The sequence below is a fragment of the Dipodomys ordii genome, unplaced genomic scaffold (assembly GCF_000151885.1).
Source record: "Dipodomys ordii isolate 6190 unplaced genomic scaffold, Dord_2.0 Scaffold18, whole genome shotgun sequence".
Taxonomy (NCBI): domain Eukaryota; kingdom Metazoa; phylum Chordata; class Mammalia; order Rodentia; family Heteromyidae; genus Dipodomys; species Dipodomys ordii.
In genome coordinates, this window is record NW_012267234.1 from 7,724,237 (window position 1) to 7,738,287 (window position 14,051).

At 52.2% G+C, this 14,051-nt stretch overlaps 2 protein-coding genes across 2 annotated transcripts; both read left to right on the forward strand.

The window, feature by feature from the left end:
* The first annotated feature begins 164 nt into the window (after nucleotides 1-164).
* Edc4 (enhancer of mRNA decapping 4) lies at nucleotides 165-11,787 on the forward strand. Its single transcript, XM_013012956.1, has 29 exons — nucleotides 165-419; nucleotides 3,365-3,521; nucleotides 3,896-4,007; nucleotides 4,315-4,414; nucleotides 4,605-4,794; nucleotides 4,905-5,052; nucleotides 5,138-5,242; nucleotides 5,565-5,674; nucleotides 5,758-5,841; nucleotides 5,935-6,030; nucleotides 6,127-6,229; nucleotides 6,342-6,522; nucleotides 6,639-6,711; nucleotides 6,812-6,903; nucleotides 6,987-7,174; nucleotides 7,249-7,358; nucleotides 7,431-7,599; nucleotides 7,886-8,319; nucleotides 8,403-8,507; nucleotides 8,588-8,740; nucleotides 8,813-8,849; nucleotides 8,979-9,156; nucleotides 9,266-9,421; nucleotides 9,523-9,638; nucleotides 9,733-9,898; nucleotides 9,975-10,161; nucleotides 10,253-10,472; nucleotides 10,858-11,021; nucleotides 11,248-11,787. Exons 1-29 carry the CDS (start codon nucleotides 338-340, stop codon nucleotides 11,438-11,440), a joined length of 4,209 nt encoding a protein of 1,402 aa, XP_012868410.1. The 5' UTR covers nucleotides 165-337; the 3' UTR covers nucleotides 11,441-11,787.
* A 409-nt stretch (nucleotides 11,788-12,196) lies between these two features.
* Nrn1l (neuritin 1-like) lies at nucleotides 12,197-13,505 on the forward strand. Its single transcript, XM_013012663.1, has 3 exons — nucleotides 12,197-12,284; nucleotides 12,965-13,097; nucleotides 13,220-13,505. The coding sequence occupies exons 1-3, from the start codon at nucleotides 12,197-12,199 to the stop codon at nucleotides 13,503-13,505; spliced, it is 507 nt and encodes a 168-aa protein (XP_012868117.1).
* The last annotated feature ends 546 nt before the right edge of the window (nucleotides 13,506-14,051 follow it).

A 14,051-nucleotide genomic window follows, 5' to 3' on the forward strand; every position in this document is an offset into this window, starting at 1 on the left:
TCTGCTAAAGTTGTGGAACTTCCCTGACCGGGTTGGCTCGGGTGGAGCAATCAGAGGAACCCGCGCTGGCAGGAGTCAGGCATTTCCCTCCAGCCCGGAACCTTTATTCTGTGGCCCTCGCAAGTTCCGGGAGCGGAGTTCAAGGGGGCCGGAAGTGGAGGCGGTTGGTGGGGTTAGCGGAGACGGACACGGCACGGCGGCCGTTTAATAGCTGTAGGTGGACTGGGTGTAGCGACCCGCGTCTCGCCGTCTGGCTGGGTTGCGGCCGGGCTAAGCCGAGTGGTGAGCGGCGGCAGCGGAACTAACGCCATAAGGTGGGACTCGAGAGGCTGGGTCCATGGCCTCCTGCGCGAGCATCGACATCGAGGACGCCACGCAGCATCTGCGGGACATCCTCAAGCTGGACCGGCCGGCAGGGGGTGAGCAGAGATAGCTGGGGTGGTCCCTTGGCAAAGAAGGAAACGGGCAGCGTGGGTCTGAGCCGTCCTCGGGGCCGGCCGCTACCTTAAGATCGACTCTGGATCCTCCTGGCTGGAGGTCGGAGTCATAGATCTCTGAGCGTTCCCAGCGAATGGCGCACACCCCTGGGTGTGACCCCTCCCCATCCTGTCACCAGATCGTTCTGCCATGTCCTTCAGCTTCTCCACCGAAAACGACGCTCCTTTGGTTTCCGTGCCCCCTACCCCCCAAATTTGTATTTCTGGGACTGGCCCAGTGTCCTTAACTCTTTCGCCATTGGTTCAGAAGCTATGTATGCCAGGTTCTTGGCCTAGAGTTAAGCTTCACTCTGCAACTTGCCCTTACTCTCTGAAATGCAGACTTCGGGCCTACAGTTGCTCCGAAACATTTTCTGGAGAAAGGTGGCCAGCCCTAATTCTGTGTTCTTTCTGGGGTGAAGGCAAGCTATAGACTGCAGGGCTGTGATTGGATTTGGCTTTCACTTATCTGTAAGCCTATTTGATTCCATTCATTCACATTTTACTTCGTCTCCTAGTGGAACTTTAGAGTTACTCTTACAAGCCAAGAACCCCCAGGACAAGGAGAGCTAACAGGATTGTAATACAATGTTGTCATTTTTAAATAGTAGAGTTTGGGTAATGGGGATGAGGGGCGTCTACGGAGAAGAAACTGGAGATAAAGCTTGCAGGTCTGAGAGAAAGAACTGGGCTATGCTTCAAAATACAAACAGGAGTTTGGGTGTCAGGAAAGACTCTTTAGGCACTTACATGTAGACAGCCACATATTACCAAGCTGAATGGCAGGTGTAAAATACTAGAATTTCTGGGCAGATTCAGAGATCTTGGGTAAGTTATAAGGATTGAAGGACGGACTGATTGGTGATGATGGTGGTTCAGTGGTGATAGCTGAGAATTGATATTTCTTCGGACTTTGTTCTTATCCCTCCTGAGTAGCTCAAACTAGTTGCGCTGGAAGCAGGCATTGTTGCTCAATGGGTGAATTTAGGAAACCCATACTCTGAGAAACTTCATCTGCTGTCTGAGACCACTGGGTCATTGTCCCACACCTAGAGTATGTGTTCCCTTTCAGTATGCATCTCTGGTGCTCATCTGTTGACCAGACTACACTCCACAGAGATTTGGTAGAGTCTGGCATGGCCAGCCATGTGCAGCCTGGACATGCTATTTGTTTATCCTCATGGCAGGCTGCAGAGAAGGGAGAGTAGCTAGTTTATTCCAGAGCAGCTAAGGTGCTCTGGTCTTAATGAAGTAGCTTACTGGCTTGCCTCATAACTTCTGTTTATTTATTGGCACTTGAGTTCTTGTTTGCCAAGAAGCTCTTGCTGGTCTTTTCTTACTGAAGGACCAAATTAGATCTCAGACTGTTTTGTGAGTGGAAACTTGCTATATTCCTGAAACCCTAGTCTCCTTGCCAGCTAGACGTTTTGGCAGTAGTGTCTGAACTAATGAGAGTGTTTGAAACTCAGCTAGAAGCTAGGTGTGGTAGCGTATACTTGGTAGTAGTAGTGATCATTGATCTGTAATCCCAGCACTTGGGAGGCACAGGCAGGAGGACTTCAAGTTTGAGCCAGCCTGGGAAACATAATGAGACCTTGTCACCAAAAAAAGGTGCCAGTGGCTTACCCCTGTAATTAATCCTAGCTACTCTGGAGGCTGAGATCTGAGGATAACAGTTCAAAGCCAGCTCAGGTAGGTGAGATTTTTAGCTCCAATTATTCAGCAGAAAACTGGCTATGGAGCTGTAGCTCAAGTGGTAGGGCACTAGCTTTGAGCAATAAAGCTCAAAAACAGTGTCCAAGCCCTGAGCTCAAGCTTGAGTACTGGCACAAAAAAGAAAAAGGAAAGAAAGAAAGGAAGGAAGGAAGAAAGAAAGAAAGAAAAGAAAAGAAAGAGAAAGAAAGGAAGGAAGGAGAGGGAAGCTCAGCTAAATGCTATTATTCCTGACTTCTTTAGTTTGTCTCCTCCATATTCACCTCTTTCATGTCCCTTCCCCTGAGTTTGCCTTTCCAAGTGGCTTTTCCTGAGCCATTTCTCTGTGGGGCAGGCCTCTTCCTTTATCAGTCCCACATGTAATTGGTCTGGGGCCTGTTATATGTCACCCAGATTCTCAGCTATTCTGAGTGCAGCCAAAGAGCAGTCACCCCACTGGCCAGAGCTGACCTGTCACCTTCCCTTTTCAGCAGTCTAGGGGCTGAGGCAGGATGATACTGAGTTTGAGGCCATCCTGGGCTACATATATAGATTCTGACTTGAAAAGAAACAAACAAAAAATCCAGCAAAACCAAAACAGAACCATGTTTGGGGACTAGTTAGTATAGTACAATGGTAGAAATTAGCATGCTTGCCTACGATGTGCTGGCCCTGGTTCTATCCTCAGCACCTCAGAAGAGAAAATGAAAAAATACAAAATTCTTTTGTTGTCCTCATACCAACAGAGAGAGTCGAAGTACCTCAATGTCATACCTTCTGTAGCCTTGTTTTCCTTCTATCCTTCTTAAGTTTTTGATACTCCCTCTTTGGAAGCTTTCCTGACTTCTGAAGCAAGAGCTCATATTTGTCAATCCCAGCCTGAATGTTAGCTGTCCTTAGTGGATTTTTTTTTTTTTTTGAGATGTTAGGGATTGAACCCAGGGCTTTATACCTCACACATGGTAAATAGCTATGCCTCTAGCCCCATCAAGAAGATCGTCGATGGCTGCTTCCCTCCCCCAGGATGTCTCATGCTCACCCTTGGCCCTGGCCTACATCAATGTTTATTGAATGAAAGGTGAGCATGGACATGTTGTGTTCAGTTGAGTGTTCCTAGATGATCTGGAAGGAAGCTCAGCAGGAAGAGGTTGATGGAAGAGGAACAGCCTTCTCAGATTGATGCTTTTTGTCCCCAGGCACCAGTGCAGAAAGCCAGAGGCCACCTAGTACCTACAATGGGGACCTCAATGGGCTCCTGGTTCCAGAGCCCCTCAGCTCAGGTGATCGTACATCAACAAACAAGCCTGGTTTGCGGACCATGCCACCCATTAACCTGCAGGAGAAGCAGGTCATGTGAGTACCTGGGAGATGGCAATGGGGGTGATGGTGTCTTTGTGGCTTTTGCTAGCTGAAAGCATTAAGATAAGGGCAATAGGGGCCCGCAGACTTTACTGCTCCCTGTCTGGATGATGCTGGGCAGAACACATATCCACATTAAGCTTAAAACAGGATGAGAGGTGAGGACAAGCTCAAGGCTTCACCTGACACTATAGAATGAAACTTGTCTTATTCCAAAGGAGCAAGGGCAAATGTGTGGATCTGGGAACAGTAGACCAGGCAGAGTTGGGAATCTGGGCTTAGAGATCTACAACAAGTGGTTGTTTCTTCCTAATCCTCCATTGACTTGTTGGTGAAAAAGAGACAAGGATTGTGTACCTTCCCTCCAGCTGCCTCTCTGGAGATGACAGCTCCACCTGCATTGGAATTTTGGCCAAGGAGGTGGAGATTGTGGCCAGCAGTGACTCTAGCATTTCAAGCAAGGCACGCGGGAGCAACAAGGTATGTACCAGGATGTTATGACACATATAGTGTATGGGAGCACCTCCAAGCCCCTCTGTTCTCCTCATTCTGCCAGTTCCTATGGGGACCACCTTGACAAGCAAGCAATGTACCTACCTTAGTATCAGAAAGCCAAGGTTGACTACCAAGCCACTGTGGGAACTTTGGCCCAGTGAGATTTCAGGGAATAGCTGGACTTGCACCTGTGGCCCCTCCCATCTGCAGTGTGGTTGGGGGTTGCCCAGGTTCTGGGGAAAGCTACCTCCTGCTCTCAGCCACTTTGACCTTCCTCACTCTGGGTTCTTAGGTGAAAATTCAGCCTGTAGCTAAATATGACTGGGAACAGAAGTACTACTATGGCAACCTGATTGCTGTATCTAACTCCTTCTTGGCATATGCTATTCGGGGTAAGTAAAAGCAGAGAGAAGAGGGAGCCCCCAGAGATGAGGAGTTAGACCTTATCCTAACCTTTTGACAAGACTGGGGAAGCTGGGTGGGAAAAGCAAACTTGAGACATGACAGTGAAACAGGCAAGGGCAGGGCTTCTGTCCTGCCTGGCCCTGGGTGCTTGCTCATGACTTCCTGTTCTGATTCCAGCTGCCAACAATGGTTCAGCGATGGTGCGAGTGATCAGTGTCAGCACTTCGGAGCGGACCCTGCTCAAGGGTTTCACAGGCAGTGTGGCTGATCTGGCCTTTGCACACCTCAACTCTCCTCAGCTGGCCTGCTTAGATGAGGCGGGCAACCTGTTTGTATGGCGCTTAGCTCTAGTTAATGGCAAAATTCAGTATCCTTTTCCAGCCATGGGGACTATAGAAGGGCAGGTGGAACTTGGGTTGGCAGACGCATCTCATAGTCATAGTCATTCATGTACCTAGCCCTTAACACTTTGTTCAGAGAAGAGATCTTAGTCCATATCCGACAGCCAGAGGGTGCATCACTAAACCAATTCCGTAGGATCATCTGGTGCCCTTTCATCCCTGAGGAGAGCGAGGACTGTTGTGAGGAGAGCAGCCCAATGGTGGCCCTTCTGCATGAAGACCGGGTGAGGAGATTGGGCTTGGTGGAGAAGGTGACAGAGCTGCCATATTGTGCACATGAGCTGAGCACTCACTTCTTTGTACCTCTAGGCTGAGGTATGGGACCTGGAAATGCTCCGCTCTAGCCACAACACCTGGCCTGTGGATGTCAGCCAAATCAAGCAAGGCTTCATTGTGGTAAAAGGCCACAGCACGGTAGGCCTACAAATGATTGTGTCCCTATCCTCTTCACTCTCTTCCTATGCTTATCATCTAGTCCCTATATCCATAGCTGCCCAGATGGGTTACCTAGAACTCTGTCCATGGGGATGCTGAATACAAAGTGACCTCACCTATGGAACTTACTCCTGTCTTAGTTATGTCCTACAGGTCTGGTCTTCTCTGTAGCCCCCATTCATTCATTAATTCATATAGGCAAGTCCACTGTGGATAAGCCTAGCTTACTACAATCTTCATCTCACCAGGGCTTGTCTCCCTCTAGTCAGATGGCAAAGCTAAGCTCTTTGGATTCTTCCAGTGCCTAAGTGAAGGAGCCCTCTCCCCTGACGGGACTGTCCTGGCTACTGCAAGTCATGATGGATACGTCAAGTTCTGGCAGATTTACATTGAAGGGCAAGATGAGCCAAGGTAAGACAAGACCTGAGGGACAAGTCCTTCCCCTGCCCAGGAAAGGTCTAGATCACTTGCTCAGGCCCCTTACCTGCCTGTAGGTGTCTCCATGAGTGGAAACCTCATGATGGACGGCCCCTCTCCTGTCTCCTGTTCTGTGATAACCATAAGAAACAGGACCCTGAGTGAGTGAGTGGCAAGCAAGTGGGTGAGGGGCTGGGCCATGGGCTAGTGGAGAAGGAGCCTAGCTAACTATTTAGTGTCTTGTCGCCTTACAGAGTCCCATTCTGGAGGTTCCTCATTACTGGTGCTGACCAGAATCGGGAGCTGAAGATGTGGTGCACAGTGTCCTGGACCTGTCTGCAGACCATTCGGTAAGCAGGGGCTAGGTACTTGCTGGGGATGGCAAAGGTAGAAAGATGGCTTCTTTGAATTGCCAGTCTCATTTAGCCTGCTTTTTGGCTCTTTAGTTTCTCCCCAGATATCTTCAGTTCAGTGAGTGTGCCCCCCAGCCTTAAGGTTTGCTTGGATCTCTCAGCAGAATACCTTATTCTCAGTGATGTACAACGGAAGGTAGGTTGCTCTAGGGGTACCCTTGGCATGGCCAATGTCATCAGAGAGGGCAGGGGTATGTGAAAGCATCACTCACAGCCTCAACTCAGGTAAGAATATGCTACGCATGCAGGTTCTCTATGTGATGGAGCTGCTACAGAATCAGGAGGAGGGCCGGGCCTGCTTCAGCTCCATCTCGGAGTTCCTACTCACCCACCCTGTGCTGAGCTTTGGCATCCAGGTTGTGAGTCGCTGCCGACTACGACACACTGAGGTACTGCCTGCTGAGGAAGAAAATGACAGCCTAGGAGCTGGTGAGCTGCCCAGGGTCAGGGTTATATGGTTTTTGGGGGTGGGGAGAGATGGCAGGGCTGGGTATGCTGAAGCACAGAACAAGCCAGGGGCTTAATAATCCACTCTGTCCTTTCAGAGAATTCCCATGGAGCCGGTGCCGTGGAGTCTGCAGCTGGTGTGCTCATCAAGCTTTTTTGTGTACACACTAAGTGAGTATGTCAGGGAAGCCCACCCATGCCCTGTCGGTGACCCGCCCCTACTGGCCCTGACTCCTTGGAGCATTTTGTTTTACCTCCCCTTTTTCTGCAGGGCACTGCAGGATGTGCAGATCCGCTTCCAGCCACAGCTAAACCCTGATGTCGTGGCCCCACTCCCCACCCACACTGCCCATGAAGACTTTAGTGAGTAAGGGCTAAGAGGAAAGCAGGTTACACTCACTGCGGTCTGAGATCTGACCGAGATGGCATTTCCCCCTCTCCCCCAGCTTTTGGAGAATCTCGACCCGAACTGAGCAATGAGGGCCTAGGGTCAGCTGCTCATGGATCTCAGTCTGATCTCCGACGCATAGTGGAGCTGCCTGCACCTGCTGATTTCCTCAGCCTAAGCAATGAGACCAAGCCTAAGTTGATGACACCTGATGCCTTCATGACACCTACTGCCTCCCTGCAGCAGGTACCTCCCATGACAAGGGGACCTGGGAAAGTCCCAGCCTCGGGCCACAGTGCTCATTCTGGGCATCTCCTCAGATCACTGCATCTCCTGGCAGCAGTAGCAACAGCAGTAGTAGCAGCAGCAGCTCTCTAACAGCTGTGTCTGCCGTGAGCAGCACCTCAGCTGTGGACCCCTCATTGTCCAGGTAAGGTGAAGGTCATAGTTGGGTGATGGCAAGGTCTAATGCCAGGTGATGCCAAGCCCTGGTGGTTTTTAGTCTTCCTGCCAGCAGGCCACCTGAGGAGCTGACCTTGAGCCCCAAGCTACAGCTGGATAGCAGTTTGACAATGAGCAGCAGCAGCAGCCTGCAGACAAGCCCTCGAAGCCTCCTGCCTGGCCTGCTCCCAGGCCCAGCTGACAAACTGACTCCCAAGGGGCCTGGGCAGGTACATGGGTGCTTTTATGTAACATAGCAGCACGGAAGGTTGACTACACTCCCCTTACTTTTTCTGCTGACCCTGCTCTGCCTTGTGTTCTCCATGTTTCCCCAGAGGCCTTTTGTGTTTGCTGAGGACCAGCTTTTCAACCTCCGTCCTCATCCCTCTCTTTTCCAGCTATGACCCTGCGTCTCCCTTCCTAGCTTTCCACCTCCCATCGCTACCATTACCTGTCTTTATCTCTGCGCCCTCCTCACTGCTTGTCACTTAAGCCTCCATCTTTGGCCTACCACAGGTATCTACTGCTGCCTCTGCACTGTCCGTGGAGCTGCAGGAAGTGGAGCCCCTAGGGCTACCCCAGGCCTCCCCCAGTCGCACTCGCTCCCCTGATGTTATCTCCTCGGCTTCTACTGCCCTATCCCAGGACATTCCTGAGATTGCATCTGAGGCCCTGTCCCGTGGCTTTGGCTCCTCTGCTGCCGAGGGCCTTGAGCCAGACAGTATGGCCTCAGCTGCCTCGGCACTACACCTACTGTCGCCACGGCCCCGAGCAGGGCCAGAGCTTGGTTCCCAGCTTGGCCTAGAAGGAGGCCCTGGGGACGGGGATCGACATAGTACCCCTTCTCTACTGGAGGCAGCCTTGACCCAGGAGGCTGCGACCCCTGATAGTCAGGTCTGGCCCACAGCTCCTGACATCACTCGTGAGACCTGTAGCACACTGGCAGAGAGGTGAGGAGCTTGGAAGGTGGAGCGTGTGCTTGTAGTAGGGGCCTCAGAATCATCTACTATTCAGTCTCTGCTTGTCCCCTCAGCCCTAGGAATGGTCTCCAGGAAAAGCACAAAAGCCTAGCTTTCCACCGACTACCTTATCACCTGCTGCAGCAACATGACAGCCAGGACACCAGTGCTGAACAAAGGTAAGCACCTCCCATACCATTCCCCCCACGGGGAGGACTGGCAGTGGAGCAGGAGCTTAACCTTCCCTCCCTTCCCATAGTGACCATGATGATGAGGTGGCCAGTCTTGCCTCTGCTTCTGGAGGCTTCAGCGCCAAAATTCCCACTCCACGGCTGCCTGCCAAGGACTGGAAAACCAAAGGATCCCCTCGGAGCTCACCCAAGCTCAAGAGGAAAAGCAAGAAGGATGACGGGTAGGGGAGATGGTGGGTCCAGGGTGGGGATCACTTCCTCACATGGACTAACGTGTCTCTTGCCTGTGGCAGGGATTCAGCTGTGGGATCCCGGCTCACGGAGCACCATGTAAGTGATCTAGCACCTTTCTACAAAGGGGACCCCTCCCTGCTAGGATGGGAGGGGCTCTGGACTCTTAGTCTGGTGTTCCGGGATGGATGGGGCTGGCATCACATCACTTGTCGATGCTCCTGACAGGTGGTAGAGCCCCCGGAAGACTGGCCAGCACTAATTTGGCAGCAACAGAGAGAGCTGGCGGAGCTGCGACACAGCCAAGAAGAGCTGCTGCAGCGTCTTTGTGCCCAGCTTGAAGGTCTGCAGAGTACTGTCACAGGCCATGTAGAACGTGCCCTAGAGACCCGACACGAGCAGGAACGTATCCTTAAGGATGGGGACACAGCCATCGGCACAGGGGCAGGCCACCATTCTTTGCCTGGGGAGGAGTATGGGACCTTCTCCAGGCCTGTTCCTTAGCTATAACATAGAGCGGCGACTAGAGCGGGCACTGGCTGAGGGACAGCAGCGAGGTGGGCAGCTTCAGGAGCAGCTGACTCAGCAGATGTCTCAAGCACTGTCCTCAGCTGTGGCTGGGCGGCTGGAGCGCAGTATACGGGATGAGATCAAGAAGACAGTTCCTCCATGTGAGTTTTACATGGAGACTTTAGAGTGGGTCAGGGGGCAGTATGGGTACCTGTCAAACTTCCTTTTCTGGTTGTACCTCCTTTTCTTCCCTGTGCCCTAGGTGTCTCCAGGAGTCTGGAGCCTGTGGCAGGACAACTGAGCAACTCAGTCGCTACTAAGCTCACAGCTGTGGAGGGCAGCATGAAAGAGAATGTCTCCAAGTTACTCAAGTCCAAGGTGCTACAGGGCCCAAGATTAGGGGTGGGAGAGTGCTGGACTAGCATGGTTGTTCTCAGACTTTCAACTTGACCCTTCCCTGTCTGTGCCCCAGAACTTGACAGATGCCATTGCCCGAGCAGCTGCAGATACATTACAGGGGCCAATGCAAGCTGCTTACCGTGAAGCCTTCCAGAGTGTAGTACTGCCTGCCTTCGAGAAGAGCTGCCAGGCCATGTTCCAGCAGATCAATGATAGCTTTCGGCTGGGCACACAGGAATGTGAGTAGGGACATATGACCTAAGATGGGGGGTTTATTCTCTACCATCTCTTATAATCCTTATGGTCACCCATCAGATTTGCAGCAACTAGAAAGCCACATGAAGAGTCGGAAGGCACGGGAACAGGAGGCCAGGGAGCCTGTGCTGGCCCAACTTCGGGGCCTGGTCAGTACACTGCAGAGTGCCACTGAGCAGATGGTGGCCACTGTGTCCAGCAGTGTTCGGGCTGAGGTGCAGCACCAACTTCATTTGGCTGTGGGCAGGTGTGTGGATAGGACTGTGGGTAAAGTGTGGCAGGTTTGAGAAGGGCTAAACTGGGTTTACCCACTTCATCTTCCCCCCTTTCTTTTGCAGTCTACAGGAGTCAATTTTAGCACAAGTACAACGCATTGTTAAGGGTGAGGTGAGCGTGGCACTCAAAGAGCAGCAGGCAACCGTCACCTCCAGCATCATGCAGGCCATGCGCTCAGCTGCTGGTACACCTGTCCCCTCTGCCCACCTTGACTGCCAGGCTCAGCAAGCCCATATCCTGCAGTTGCTGCAGCAGGGCCACCTCAATCAGGCCTTCCAGCAGGTAGGATACTGTTAGGCCCTTGTAAGAACAAAGTGTCTTATAACAAGGTCCACACATCATACTTTCCATTCCCCCCACCACACTTCAGGCTATCTGGCAGACTGTTCATTCTTGGTTTTCTTTGGCCTCAAGGCTATTGCTCCTTTTGTTCCCTTTTCCTGGACTCTTTTCTTCCTGTCTCAGCCTACCTTGTTTTGTGACACCCTCAGGAAAACTTCTCTGACCTGATTTTCTAGAGTAACAATATACCTCCCTAGTGCTCTTTCTGGATCCCTTTATATCCCTCAGCCCCCAACTATCTGGTCTTCCTTTGGGCTACACACCATAGATAAGCAGACATTTTATCCTAATGTAAGCTATAAATGCTGCCCTGTTCTGCCCCTAGGCACTGACAGCTGCTGACCTGAACCTGGTGCTCTATGTGTGTGAAACTGTGGACCCAGCCCAGGTTTTTGGGCAACCACCCTGTCCACTCTCCCAGCCTGTTCTCCTTTCCCTCATCCAGCAGCTGGCATCAGACCTTGGCACTAGAACTGACCTCAAGCTCAGGTGAGTAGGAACAGTTAGGGGCCAGAAGATGAGCTGTAGGAATGGGGGCAGGGAGAGAGCAACTCGGTGCCCACTTCTACTTGTGCCTTAACTTCTCTAATTTTCTCTACCCATCCCCTCCACTGTCAGCCTTCCCTTGTCACCTCTGGGCTTCAGTGCCACTAGGGGGCACTGTCATCTGCTATCACCCAATGTAGCCTGTCTTTTTCCCCCCCCCCATCCCCAGTTACCTGGAAGAGGCTGTGATGCACCTGGACCACAGTGACCCCATCACTCGAGACCATATGGGCTCTGTCATGGCACAGGTGCGCCAAAAGCTTTTCCAGTTCTTACAGGCGGAGCCTCACAACTCACTCGGCAAAGCAGCCCGGCGTCTCAGCCTGATGCTTCATGGCCTTGTGACCCCCAGCCTCCCTTAGCAGCTAAGCCTGCCTTGCACAGGGGTGGGGTGTCACTGAGGGCCAGCAGACAGACCTATGCCAAGGCCTGCTTATGTCTGCTGTTTACCTGCTCAGGCTTCCACCTTGAGTGTTCAAGGTGGAGGACAAGGTGTACTGGCTGTGGTCTACAGATTGTGGTAGCCAGCAGGGTTAGTTTGGGCCTAGGCAGGTATTGTGCTTGCTTGGGTTTTTCCATGCCTGAAGCATGAATTTAAGATCATGACACTCCTTGAGTTGGATTTTCCATGTTCCTTTTTACCTCCAATTTGGATCTTTTTGTTTTTGAAAAACACTGAGAAATTCAATTAAATGCTTTTGGAATAAAATGGTGTATGTGTGTGATTTTGGTTTATCTTTGGTATGACTAACTGCCTTCTTTGTCTCTGTGGGGAGCCTACTCATTCATCTAGCCCCAGATCATTCACCAGGGTCATTTCTGTGGGGACCTTAATCATTCTCCCTATTTATTTGTTCAACTTCCTTCTTAGATCTGCTTTCTCCAACTCAGCAAAGCTTTTAGGGCCAGTTTATTACCAGAAATGTGCCTCTACGGGCAGTTCTGCCCTCTGGAATCCCTCCCGAGCGTCTGTCAATCTTTTACTGAGGGCGGAGCTGTTGGCTGGCTTTAGGCCCCGCCTCAGCTTCCATCCAATCATAGTCCCTTCCCTTGGGGGCTGGGCCGACGGGCTGCACTCCAAGTCACTAGATCTGGCACTAGGCTCACAGCCAGGGACCATGCGCTGCTGTTGCTGCCGTTGCTGCAGGTGCCACCGCTGTCGGTGGCTTCCCCAGGCCCTAAGGCTGTTCCTGTTGCTGCCACTTGGTGAGTGCAGGTATCCTGTACCTGACCCAGGCTGGATCCTCAACAGGCTAGGTAACAGGGTTTGGGGGTAGGGGGTAAGAGAGTTAGAGATAGCTTTCCTGGCTACACTGATGCCAGGGTGGAGAGCAGTTGTGGGGATTTCATCAAAGTGTGACAGTGGCTTCAGAATGGAAAGTAAGGTGTGAGCCTGAGTTGTGGAGGAAGGACCTTGAAATTCTGCAGCCCTACTACTGATCAAGGGAGCTCAGAGAGGACTTCCAGACCAGCCATGGGATCCCTAAGGTCCTTGGAGCATCTGGGCTGCATCTCAGTTCCTCTTAGGTTCATCTCAGACACCAGTCTTTGGGAAGGAGGTAGGGGTGTCAAGTAAAGCTGAGAGGCTACAGAGACTGGCCCATTTGCTGCCCATGGTCCCAGTCCTCCAAGCCAATACCCCCCAAACCCTTCATGATTCTTTCACCCAACCTAATAGGAAGCCCCCTCTCCCAACACATACTTGCATCTAAGCCTGTCTTGAAGGGAGTCAAGGTATGTTATCTCTAGATAGGTCCCTCAGTTCCCTGGGGGTACTTCTTTCACGCTGAGTCACATCCCTAGAGCATTCTCAGGTAAACAAGCTCCTGGGGGCTGGTAGATGGCCTGGCTCATCCTGTCAACCATTTTCCATTCCCTGCCCCCAGTCCTCGTACCTCCCCTAGCAGCAGCTTCCGAGGGGACAAACCGCTGCAACACTATATACCAGGGCTTTGCTGAGTGTCTCATCCGCTTGGGGGACGGCATGAGCCGTGGAGGCGAGCTGGAGACTGTCTGCAGGTACCGGCAGGTGGGAGGCAGTGGGCCGGTGGAAAACCCAGCCCCATCTACATCCATTCCACCCTTAGGATCGGCCTTCTTCCCATTCTGGAATCATTCCCCTAATTCCATTCTGTTAACAGGTCCTGGAATGACTTCCATGCCTGTGCTTCGCAAGTGTTGTTGGGCTGCCCGGAGGAGGCAGCTGCCGTGTGGGAGTCACTACAGCAAGAAGCTCGCAAGGCCCCACACCCAAATAACTTGCATGCTTTGTGTGGTGCCCCTGTGAGCGTCCGAGAGCGTGGCATTGGCCCAGAGATCAACCAGGAGACGCTGCGAGCAACAGCACCTGCACCCACTCTGCTTCCTGCACCTGAGCTGCTGGCTGCTGCGCTGGCGCTTGCATGCCTCCTGGGGCCTCTAGCCTAACAAGTTGGGCCTGCCTCCAGCCTTGTGCTGAGAGACCGCCATTCTGGCTCTTGCAGAGTGCTCCATGGTTTTCATTAAAGGTATTTATATTTGCTCTAAGCTCCTTCCTTTCTCCTAGATGTAGCCTGCTTGGCTGGGCTGGGAAGTTCCCCCAGAAGCCCATCCCTAACATGGGATGGGTGGGGCCCAGGGTTGCCACAGGGGATTCAGTCTTCCTCCAGCAAACACACTCATTTCCCGATGGCAGTGCTGAGGTTTCCATTACACCCAGGTCCCAAGAGCATCAGTCCTAAAAGCCTCCGGTGGAGACCTGAGATCTGCCGGAATGTACAGCCTGTAATTCCCAGGCTGAGTGAGGTCTGGGAGGGTGGGCATTCTCAGGCCCTGCCTACCCCTCCTATCTTGACCCCTAGGAGCCAGCTGAGGTGGTAGCTAGCTAGCTGTGCCTTTGAAACTGGTGCCTCTCACCCCTGCCTACCCACCCACCCTCCTCCCCAGGCTTCTGCCAGTCTCAAGGCTCCTGATGTCTCATCTGCTCCTCCCTCT